Genomic DNA, 12,500 nt, shown 5'->3' with positions numbered 1-12,500 from the left:
TAGAGTGTGGTGTGTAGAGTGTAGTGTGTAGAGTGTAGAGTGTAGAGTGTGGTGTGTAGAGTGTAGAGTGTAGAGTGTAGTGTGTAGAGTGTAGAGTGTAGAGTGTAGTGTGTAGAGTGTAGAGTGTAGTGTGTAGAGTGTAGTGTGTAGTGTGTGGTGTGTAGAGTGTAGTGTGTAGAGTGTGGTGTGTAGAGTGTAGAGTGTAGTGTGTAGAATGTAGTGTGTAGAGTGTAGTGTGTAGAGTGTAGTGTGTAGAGTGTAGTGTGTAGAGTGTAAAGTGTAGTGTGTAGAGTGTAGAGTGTAGTGTGTGGAGTGTAGTGTGTAGAGTGTAGTGTGTAGAATGTAGTGTGTAGAGTGTAGTGTGTAGAGTGTAGTGTGTAGAGTGTAAAGTGTAGAGTGTAGTGTGTAGAGTGTAGAGTGTAGTGTGTAGAGTGTAGAGTGTAGAGTGTAGAGTGTAGAGTGTAGTGTGTAGAGTGTAGAGTGTAGTGTGTAGAGTGTAGTGTGTAGTGTGTGGTGTGTAGAGTGTAGTGTGTAGAGTGTGGCGTGTAGAGTGTAGAGTGTAGTGTGTAGAATGTAGTGTGTAGAGTGTAGTGTGTAGAGTGTAGTGTGTAGAGTGTAGTGTGTAGAGTGTAGTGTGTAGAGTGTAAAGTGTAGTGTGTAGAGTGTAGAGTGTAGTGTGTGGAGTGTAGTGTGTAGAGTGTAGTGTGTAGAGTGTAGTGTGTAGAGTGTAGTGTGTAGAGTGTAAAGTGTAGTGTGCAGTGTGTTTTCAAGGAAAAGCCATGTTTTTGCTGGTTTATGGAAAAGTTGAAAAGTACTCGACATCCACGCGGAGATAATCAGGATGGAGAGCGCACACACACACACACACACACACACACGCGCGCACAGACACACACACACACACACACACACACACACGCGCGCACACACACACACACACACACACACACACACACACACACACACACACACACACACACACACTGAGATCTGTGTGTGTTCATCCACAGGCTACAAGCAGAGAAACACCAGCTCAGTGAGTAATGGTGAGGGAGGATGACGAAGATCATCTTCATCATCACTGTCCTTGTCCAGTGTGTCTCTGAGGTCTCTTCTGTCCACACAAACACATGCTAGCTAACTCTAACGCTAGCTTCAGAGTGTGGCTGGTTTCCTCTGACAGGTGAGGAAGGAGGTTTATCAGCTGGAGCCACAGACTGGATATAAAACTACAGACTGGATATACAACTACAGACTGGATAAAAAGCTACAGACTGGATATAAAACTACAGACTGGATATACAACTACAGACTGGATAAAAAGCTACAGACTGGATATAAAACTACAGACTGGATATAAAACCACAGACTGGATATAAAACTACAGACTTGATATAAAACTACAGACTGGATATAAAGCTACAGACTGGTTATAAAACACAGACTGGATATACAACTACAGACTAGATATAAAACTACAGACTGTTTATAAAACTGTTCATAACTTCCAGGTCTGTAAAATGGTTCTGATCCAGAAGTGTCTTCAGCTGCAATACCAGCGAGTGCCACTAGAGGTCGGCTCCAAAAAGCCTCCGGCTCCATAGACTCCCATTCAACTTCTCTCATCAAATCCAAAGTGAATAAAATGTGTCCATCAGTTATCTCGGTGTTGTTAGCTAAAGTCACTCCTTCTTATTAGTTTTCTGGAGGTCCATCTGAAAATAATCCCTCATTCATTAGAAAAGAAGATTCAAGAAGACCTGTTTTTGGGGGCGTGTCTGTTTGATTGACAGGCCTGTGGTGCAGTCAGGTTACAGCTATCGGTGGGCGGGACGTAGTATCGTCAGGTTTCCAATCAGATCGGTCAGATCCACCGCTGGCTCCTCCCCCAGCTCGTCCAAATATGGTCACTTCCTTCTTCTTTGCAGGTTTATTTTAAAGTAGCATGATATTGAATATTTTCTGTGGAGACGGTCAATGAACTGATCATAACACTCAGAGTTCATCCTCTTTTATTTAGACTGAAATCCTCATTAAAACACCACGTGTTAAAATAGTCCCCAACATCTCCAATTAGAATAATAAAAACCTGTTTTAGAAATTATTAAATTATCTCGACGTTTTCTGTTCTCGGCAGGAAGTCAGACCAGACTGAGCAGGGAGGTCACAGTACTGCACCACAGGGAGCTTCACAGCTCGCCTGGAGGTCAGAGGTCAACCTAAAACCTGCTGGTCCGTTCAGAGTTGTTCACAGTGATGTGAAGTATTTGGGTTATCCGACCTGATAAATGTGTCGTGGACCTTGAAGTACCACAGGAGGTGAAATACTGCAGTCAGCTTGTTGCTTTGGTTCCCAAACGTCTCCTCAATTCGTCCCCTCATCATGTGTCTCATCCCACGGCCAATCGGCTGCAAGTAGGCGGAGCAGGGTGAACAGTGGTGAGGAGGGTGGGGTGGCCCCGAGGTTAAAGGTTAAAGGTCGATGCCTTTGACCAGCGAGGCCTCCAGTGTGATGGGGAAGTCGTGGAGCGTCTCCAGGACTCCGATGAGGGTGTGGACCGTGGAGCGGTCTCTGAGCAGCGCAGCGTCCTCGTACATCTGCAGGATCACCGGGCACTCCACCAGCAGGGGGAGCCACTGGGGCAGCAGGCGGTCTCTGGAGGGGAGCAGGAATGGAGGAGGACTTAGAGCCACAGAATCAGGATAAGATGCATGAACACACATTAAACAGTCTGATCTAACTGGGATGTGCAGTTCAGAAACTCTCACTGGTCATGATATTCATATCAAATATGTGTTTTTATTTATAGGATAAACTCAAAAGAATTAAATATCCGTGAACAGTTAAAGACTTACTTTAAAGTAAATTCACAGGTTCATTCTCAGATCTTTATCCTCCTAAACTTCTCAGAGGTCAATTTTCAATACAATATATTGGCACCATATTATGGGATGGCTTCTCCCATCTGATAAAACCTGATCCTTTATAAAATGCTTTAAAAGACATTTAACTGCTGTTTATGAACTGTAACGCACACACACACACACACACACACACACACACACACACACACACACACACACACACACACACACACACTATCATCCATCACCATATCGTTCTGCTCTTATATGGAGTAATTGTTTTTGCTGTGGTTGTTTTTATATTTTATTGTTATTTGTTTCCATTACTTTTATGTAGCAACATTATTTCTGCACGTAAACTTGATGTTTTCTTGAACTGAACTTTTAACATAATCTACGTGGAGGCTTCAGATAAGTTCACTGGTTGTTTCAATCTCTTCCTGCACACAATCTTTTTTATCTTTCAAAATATTATGTTTTTAAATTTGTGCAAAATAACTCAACTCAAATCAAATCAAATCAGTCTGAACAGAGCTAAAAGACAAAACGAAGAGGAACATGTTGGTTGTAAACAGTATGAACAGAGTGAACATTACATACAGATGAACAGACACTTTGTTGTGGAGAATTATAAATTATAATTTATAAACTACAAACACCCGACAGCTCAGAGGAGCTGCTGGTCTGAAATAAGAGAGAAACATTTCCATAACACTCAGAGACGATGATGAACCTGAAGTATTATTTTTCCCCTCATTTAAATGTGAAGTAGAAAACAGTTCATTGTTCCCGTGACCACTATCACTACTTATACTTATACACTACATATAATAAAGATCAGAGGAGTCAAATGTTATATTATTTATTGTTATTTCCATTTTTATATTTGGTTATATTGCTGCTACTCTTTAAATAGTTCCCTTTCATTTAGTGTGTTTGCTTGATATTTACTTTGCATAATCATGATTATATTTTCTCTTTTATTTTGAAAGACACATTGCTACGTCCCCTCAGGAGCACGGAGATAAGAAACGGACCTTAATGAGTGATTAAAGGTGGAGCGGCACCGTGTTTCAACTGTGTTGTGTGGTGACACTGTGGATAAATCAACGTTTATTTTTTAGCTTTAAGCAACTTGTGGAGTTTGTTTTGTGGATGCAGCAAAGAAGTTGGAACTAAAGCTTTCTATCTGAACTAAGTTTCGGATCCTACAGTGATGATACTGATAATAACTAACTTGATGATTGTTAAAAACTAGATTGAGTCATCAGTGAAAGGAGTTCTTGTTGGAGCTCCACCAGCAGGAGAACCCGTTGTTTGGGATGTTGTTCTTTCACTCTCAAGAGCTGCTAACTATCACCTCCAGTACCGAGTCGGACCGGGTCCTCCAGCAGGCCCCCGTGGCCCCTGTGACAGATCATCGACCACATGGTTCTCCTCACACTGACCTGGCTCCGAGACACACCAGCAGCTGGAACTTCCCATCCTTGCCGATGTTCCTGGGGGTGGAGTTGATGGCGCTGACGTAGCGACAGAGTGATTGACAGGTCATCCCCAGGGGCTCTGCGGTCTCCTGCAGATCTCCCATCTGGTCAGCTGACTCCATAAAGGCGACGGCCCTGTCTGGAAAGAAGCCCATCATCTTCATGTAAATCAGCTACGACACAACGGAGTAGTTCTTGTGAGGAGCAGCAGGGGGCGTTACAGCTCCTCACTCACCAACAAAGTCCCACACGAACACAGTCTTCTGGAAGAGACGAGCCGACTTGAAGCCATGATGGAAGAACTGCTCCAGAGCGGAGACCAGGCTGCTCTCACCACACAGGAGGACCGTGAGACTTCCTCTCTGCAGGGGACAGACGGGGACAACATGTCAAAACCAGCTGGAGACACTGTCAGAGACTCAGAACATCAAGGTTGATCCAGGTGGACAGAGATAACATCGTCCATGACGGACAGATAACATCCTCCATGACGGACAGATGATGGACAGATAACATCCTCCATGACGGACAGATGATGGACAGATAACATCGTCCATGATGGACAGATAACATCCTCCATGACGGACAGACAACATCGTCCATGACGGACAGACAACATCGTCCATGACGGACAGATAACATCCTCCATGAGGGACAGACAACATCGTCCATGACGGACAGACAACATCGTCCATGACGGACAGATAACATCGTCCATGAGGGACAGACAACATCCTCCATGAGGGACAGATAACATCCTCCATGACGGACAGATAACATCCTCCATGAGGGACAGATTCCATCCTCCATGAGGGACAGACAACATCGTCCATGACGGACAGACAACATCCTCCATGACGGACAGATAACATCCTCCATGAGGGACAGATTCCATCCTCCATGACGGACAGACAACATCCTCCATGACGGACAGACAACATCCTCCATGAGGGACAGATAACATCCTCCACGAGGGACAGATAACATCCTCCACGAGGGACAGATAACATCCTCCATGAGGGACAGATAACATCCTCCATGACGGACAGACAACATCCTCCATGAGGGACAGATAACATCCTCCATGACGGACAGATAACATCCTCCACGAGGGACAGATAACATCCTCCACGAGGGACAGATAACATCCTCCACGAGGGACAGATAACATCCTCCATGAGGGACAGATAACATCCTCCATGACGGACAGACAACATCCTCCATGACGGACAGATAACATCCTCCATGAGGGACAGATAACATCCTCCATGAGGGACAGATAACATCCTCCATGAGGGACAGATAACATCCTCCATGAGGGACAGATAACATCCTCCATGAGGGACAGATAACATCCTCCATGACGGACAGATAACATCCTCCACGAGGGACAGATAACATCCTCCACGAGGGACAGATAACATCCTCCACGAGGGACAGACAACATCCTCCATGACGGACAGATAACATCCTCCATGACGGACAGACAACATCCTCCATGAGGGACAGATAACATCCTCCATGACGGACAGATAACATCCTCCACGAGGGACAGATAACATCCTCCACGAGGGACAGATAACATCCTCCATGAGGGACAGATAACATCCTCCATGAGGGACAGATAACATCCTCCATGAGGGACAGATAACATCCTCCATGAGGGACAGATAACATCCTCCATGAGGGACAGACAACATCCTCCATGACGGACAGATAACATGAGGGACAGATAACATCCTCCATGAGGGACAGATAACATGAGGGACAGATAACATCCTCCATGAGGGACAGATAACATCCTCCATGAGGGACAGATAACATCCTCCATGAGGGACAGATAACATCCTCCATGAGGGACAGATAACATCCTCCATGAGGGACAGATAACATCCTCCATGACGGACAGACAACATCCTCCATGACGGACAGATAACATGAGGGACAGATAACATCCTCCATGAGGGACAGATAACATCCTCCATGAGGGACAGATAACATCCTCCATGAGGGACAGATAACATCCTCCATGAGGGACAGATAACATCCTCCATGAGGGACAGATAACATCCTCCATGAGGGACAGATAACATCCTCCATGACGGACAGACAACATCCTCCATGACGGACAGATAACATGAGGGACAGATAACATCCTCCATGAGGGACAGATAACATCCTCCATGAGGGACAGATAACATCCTCCATGAGGGACAGATAACATCCTCCATGAGGGACAGATAACATCCTCCATGAGGGACAGATAACATCCTCCATGAGGGACAGATAACATCCTCCATGAGGGACAGATAACATCCTCCATGAGGGACAGATAACATCCTCCATGAGGGACAGATAACATCCTCCATGACGGACAGACAACATCCTCCATGACGGACAGACAACATCCTCCATGAGGGACAGATAACATCCTCCATGAGGGACAGATAACATCCTCCATGAGGGACAGATAACATCCTCCATGAGGGACAGATAACATCCTCCATGACGGACAGATGATGGACAGATAACATCCTCCATGAGGGACAGATAACATCCTCCATGAGGGACAGATAACATCCTCCATGACGGACAGATGATGGACAGATAACATCCTCCATGACGGACAGATAACATCCTCCATGAGGGACAGATAACATCCTCCATGACGGACAGATGATGGACAGATAACATCCTCCATGACGGACAGATGATGGACAGATAACATCCTCCATGAGGGACTTCTGACCCGTCACTCACCTCCTTCTCTGGTTTGTGGAAGTGTTTGATGATGTTGTTCACCGCCTCCCCGATGGCCTCCTGGATCTGGGCTGAAGTCGGTTCTGGAAACAGAAGATCAGTCGGTCTGACCTTTGACCTTTGAATGTGCAGGTTTTACAGACATGTGGGGACTCTGTCTCTGCTTTTACATTTAAACACTTTTATCCCAAATATTTAATAATTCTTCTCTTTATGGTCCTTATTGTATATTTAAAGTAATAAATACATTTAGAAACAGGATTGGAACTTTCAATTGAATGTTTTTAAAAGGGACATTTTTAGATTTACAGATAAAGTCTATCTTACTGAATGACTCATCTTTGCATTTTTAAATGTATCATTTATTACGTGTATAAAATAACTACGATAGTATATTTATTATCATGAAAGCATCTGCAGTGTGAAGACGTGTGCAGCTCGTCTACATGTGAAACAGGCTGATCACAAAAGTAAAGCCTGTATCATACAAATGCAACTTTTCACAATTATAACCTTTTAAACTACAGAAATGAGAAGATTATAAACCCTGCTGTTGTTTTGCAGTCAATAAAAGTTTCTTTTAATCCTCTTCTGCTTTTTGTTGATATTTAAAAGTTTTTAAAAACCTTTTAATTTCTCCAACTGTTCAATATGTTCCAATAAAATGTTTGATAAAATATTTCCCCTAAAAGAGCATTTTATTGAGTTTCAGCTTCAGTTTTTTTTTTATGCAGGAGGTTATACTGAGAATTCAAATGTTTTAGGAAAATAAAAACTATTTTAAGGACTTTCCTGACTTTTGGTACTATGTCCAGATAAAATAGTGCTAACTCAGCAACTAAAGAGAAATCCCAGCTCCATGAATCGTGTCCCGGAGCGGTCTGAGAGGTGCTGCAGGACGTCTCCACTCCTACCAGAGCCCCGTCTGTTACTGATAAACGGAAACTCTACTTCACACTGTGGATTTCAAACATCTGAATCTGCGATGTGACACCGTTCAGAGAAAGAAGACAAGCTGAGTACTGACTGGATGCTCGCCCCGACAGCGATGTGATGCTGATGCGTCTGGTCTGGGACGGCGAGCGCTGCAAGGGGGGCGTACGGCAGCCCCTCCCACAATCCTCTTCTGCGCTGGGCGGCGCCAGCTCGCCGATCAGGACCCGCTCCAGGCTGCCGTCGTCCACGCCCTTACCGAGCCAGCGGCCGCACGGGAACCTGACGGAGGGACGGAGAAGTGAGAGGTCCACAGGGACCGGCCCGGTACCAACATCTGGGTCCAGGGAGCTTCACTTCCTGTTCTCATCACCTTCATCTGGACACACCTCATAGGTTCTGTTTATCAATCATGTGCAGCTCCAGATCAGCGCTGACTCTAACTAACAGGTCTTCATCACCACCAACACACACACACACACACACACACACACACACACACACACACACACACACACACACACACACACACACACACACACACACACACACACATATGTGATGTAACATATTTCTATATGTGTCCGGTCCAAATCTCATTAAAGACTTTATTCTGGAAAACGTCCACACAGAAAACTGGACTCAGGAGCGCCACCTGCTGGGCCAGATGTTTTCAGACAGAATCGGTTGATCATCTTTTGCATCAGATTTGATCTGATTCTTTTGACTCAAATTTCATTACTTGAGTTTGGCCAATCAAATTTAAGGAAGCCAAATATAAATTATTTAAAGCTGAAACTTCAAATTCTGATCTTGCTTTTCTAAAAATAACAGTGAAATGAATTCAGAGGCAGAAAATTCAGATAAATAATTTCAATTCAGAGCTAGAAATTTAATGGCTTTTAATTTGAAAATGTGTTTTTCTGAAGTGGTTTTGGTGAAAGTGCAGCTAATATTTAAACAACTGGTGATGTGTTGACTTGTGAGACCTGGGAGAAAAATTCATCCAATAAAAATTTGAGAAATAAAATAAGAAGTGAGCCACGCCCCCTCCACTCACCTGTAGGTGTGACCGGTGATCTCATTTCTCACCATGACGCAGTCCACCAGCCATTTAGCCAGAAGACCGGCGTTATCATGACCCAGCTGCACGGTGGTCAGCTTCCCCAGGTTCTGACACTGAACATACACACACACACACACACAGGCAAGATTTTAGTTAATGCAAAATATTGATTTTAATAAACTCTTGCTGCAACAATAAATCCTTCTTTCTAGACTCTCAGTCCAAACTGATCTCAGGTCTGTTGATGCTGCAGTCCTGACATCATGAACATCTCTGATTACATTTAAATTATATCCAACTCACTGTAACATTTTCTTCAGCATCTTTTACTGCAGAATTCATGGCCTACAATGAGAAGATCCCAGCATGCACTGGGCTGAACCTGCCATGCTTCAACATTTAGCTCCATTAAACACTCATATTGACGCTACTCTGACTAAATGAAGCTGATTCCCACAGTACGGTAGGAAGTATGGAGTTTAATACTGAGCAGCCTTCTATCAGGGTGACAACTCTAACAAGTCCACGATGACAAACTGTCGACTGTAAAATAATCATTTCAGATGGACAGAGGGGGATGATGGGAAATGGAGGAAGTGGAGGGGTGGGGTGGTGGGGTGGGTGGGGGCTTCATCTAACCTTGAACATGGCGGAGATGTGCGTGTGAGGCCTGAAAGCAGACTGGGGGAGACGGAGACACTCGTTAACATACAATGGATGGACAACAAACATGGTGGAAAACAAGAATCCATCATGGAAACACAATGCAGAAAGACGGAGAGACAGACAGGCAGACAGACAGGCAGACGGACAGATAGACAGGCAGACAGACAGATGGACAGATAGACAGGCAGACAGACAGATGGACAGACAGACAGGCAGGCAGGCAGATAGGCAAACAGACAGAGTGATGGAGGACAGCAGGACGTCTGTGATGACGAAGAAGAGGCAAGACTGCAGACGAAGAGTTCTGGACAGGCTGGATCCTATTAAGATGAAGTAGCTGTGAGCATGTCTGACATCATAACAGGACCTCTGACATCATAACAGGACCTCTGACATCATAACAGGACCTCGGACATCATAACAGGACCTCTGACACCATAACAGGACCTCTGACACCATAACAGGACCTCTGACATCATAACAGGACCTCTGACATCATAACAGGACCTCTGACATCATAACAGGACCTCGGACATCATAACAGGACCTCTGACACCATAACAGGACCTCTGACATCATAACAGGACCTCTGACATCATAACAGGACCTCTGACATCATAACAGGACCTCTGACATCATAACAGGACCTCGGACATCATAACAGGACCTCTGACACCATAACAGGACCTCTGACACCATAACAGGACCTCTGACATCATAACAGGACCTCTGACATCATAACAGGACCTCGGACATCATAACAGGACCTCTGACACCATAACAGGACCTCTGACATCATAACAGGACCTCTGACATCATAACAGGACCTCGGACACCATAACAGGACCTCGGACATCATAACAGGACCTCTGACATCATAACAGGACCTCTGACATCATAACAGGACCTCGGACATCATAACAGGACCTCTGACATCATAACAGGACCTCTGACATCATAACAGGACCTCGGACACCATAACAGGACCTCGGACACCATAACAGGACCTCGGACATCATAACAGGACCTCTGACATCATAACAGGACCTCGGACATCATAACAGGACCTCTGACATCATAACAGGACCTCTGACATCATAACAGGCCTCCTGACATCATAACAGGACCTCTGACATCATAACAGGACCTCTGACATCATAAGAGGCCTCCTGACATCATAACAGGACCTCTGACATCATAACAGGACCTCGGACATCATAACAGGACCTCGGACATCATAACAGGACCTCTGACATCATAACAGGACCTCGGACATCATAACAGGACCTCTGACATCATAACAGGACCTCTGACATCATAACAGGACCTCGGACATCATAACAGGACCTCGGACATCATAACAGGACCTCTGACATCATAACAGGCCTCCTGACATCATAACAGGACCTCTGACATCATAACAGGCCTCATGGCATCATAACAGGCAATAAATGCGACAGTATGTCGTCTTTAAAATCTGCCAGCAGCCGATATCTGTCTTTACTTTGTTAAAATAAACCTGATTTATAGGAGATCAATACAAGCAGATGATCTGTGAGCTGCTTTAAAATGTTTTCCAACACTGGAAAGCAGAGTGTGATTTTTCATAGGAGAGCTGCAATGTTAGTCGATTGACAGAAAAACATGAATCAATCAATCTATTTTCAGGAGGCAGACACCCTCTACAGTCTCAATATTGGGCTCCACATTCATTTAAATTTCACTACAGCATCTTATTAACTTTGTGTCCTCCTTTCTGCAGGTTTCTGATCTGTAGTTACTGACCCTCCTCCTGCCCACTGTTGTGTCTCTATGCTGTTCTTTTCTCTCTCTGCTCTCCTCTGTCACCTCTCAGTCTGCTTGTGTTCAGTAAATACCTGACAGATGAATTAAGAATGAAAACAACAGCCCTGTTTAACATGCTGGTGACAGGAGGTGAAAATAACATTAGTCCAAACAGAGGAAAACCAAACGTCATGCCTGGACACCACATCCCAGTGCATGCTCAGTTTCTGAGAGGTCAAAGGTCACAGCACTCACGTCAAACGTCATCTCCAGGACATTCTTGGGGATCTGCATGATGCCCGAGTCTCCCAGCTCCCCTGACACACACACCCAGGGGTTGGAGGTGGTCATGGCGTTGCTCAGCTTCTTGATGGGGATGATAACGACCCGGTACGGGATCACTGGAGGACAAAAACATGAGAACAAAACCCTAACATCCCATAACCCAATATTTAACTGGGTCGAATCATGAAATTACAGCTTCACAGAATTATTACTAATTATAATATTGAAACCCGACTTTATTAAATCTCCTTTAAAGGAACTTACAGGAAATAGAAAAGGAAAGACTTCCTGTGCATTTCCTGCAAGTTTTAATCATTTCTTCATCAGAATATTTTTAAAGTTGAACTGCAGGTATGAAATATCGGGGTCAGAGGTCAAGTGAAGCTGACGGAGGACTCACTGATGGTGGTGAAGACGCTGGTGAAGCAGAAGTAGTCAACAGCGTTCAGAGACAACAGGTGGAAGAGGAACTGCTCCTTCTCCTCCTCACAGCGCAGGAAGGCGTAGCGCTTGTACAGCTTCCTGCACACACACACACACACACACACACACACACACACACACACACACACACACACACACACACACACAGACACACACAGACACACACACACACACAGACACACACAGACACACACACACACACACAGACACAC

General features: G+C 44.8%; 1 protein-coding gene across 1 annotated transcript in view; it reads right to left on the bottom strand.

The window, feature by feature from the left end:
* Positions 1–1,995: 1,995 nt before the first annotated feature.
* The window catches only part of LOC138202707 (DENN domain-containing protein 5B-like), a 25,277-nt gene continuing 14,772 nt past the window's right edge, over positions 1,996–12,500 (bottom strand). The window contains exons 11-18 of the mRNA XM_069156965.1: positions 12,245–12,366; positions 11,815–11,960; positions 9,103–9,221; positions 8,137–8,324; positions 7,110–7,192; positions 4,585–4,711; positions 4,314–4,488; positions 1,996–2,656 (exon numbers count right to left, since the gene is read on the bottom strand). Of these exons, the coding sequence (XP_069013066.1) occupies positions 2,473–2,656; positions 4,314–4,488; positions 4,585–4,711; positions 7,110–7,192; positions 8,137–8,324; positions 9,103–9,221; positions 11,815–11,960; positions 12,245–12,366 (1,144 nt within the window). The 3' untranslated portion in view covers positions 1,996–2,472. The remainder of the gene's footprint in view (positions 2,657–4,313; positions 4,489–4,584; positions 4,712–7,109; positions 7,193–8,136; positions 8,325–9,102; positions 9,222–11,814; positions 11,961–12,244; positions 12,367–12,500) is intronic.

The sequence above is a fragment of the Embiotoca jacksoni genome, unplaced genomic scaffold, assembly GCF_022577435.1.
Source record: "Embiotoca jacksoni isolate LCO1_2020_lvr unplaced genomic scaffold, fEmbJac1.0.p SCAF_21, whole genome shotgun sequence".
NCBI lineage: Eukaryota > Metazoa > Chordata > Actinopteri > Embiotocidae > Embiotoca > Embiotoca jacksoni.
This window is presented reverse-complemented; position numbering and strand designations above follow the sequence as displayed.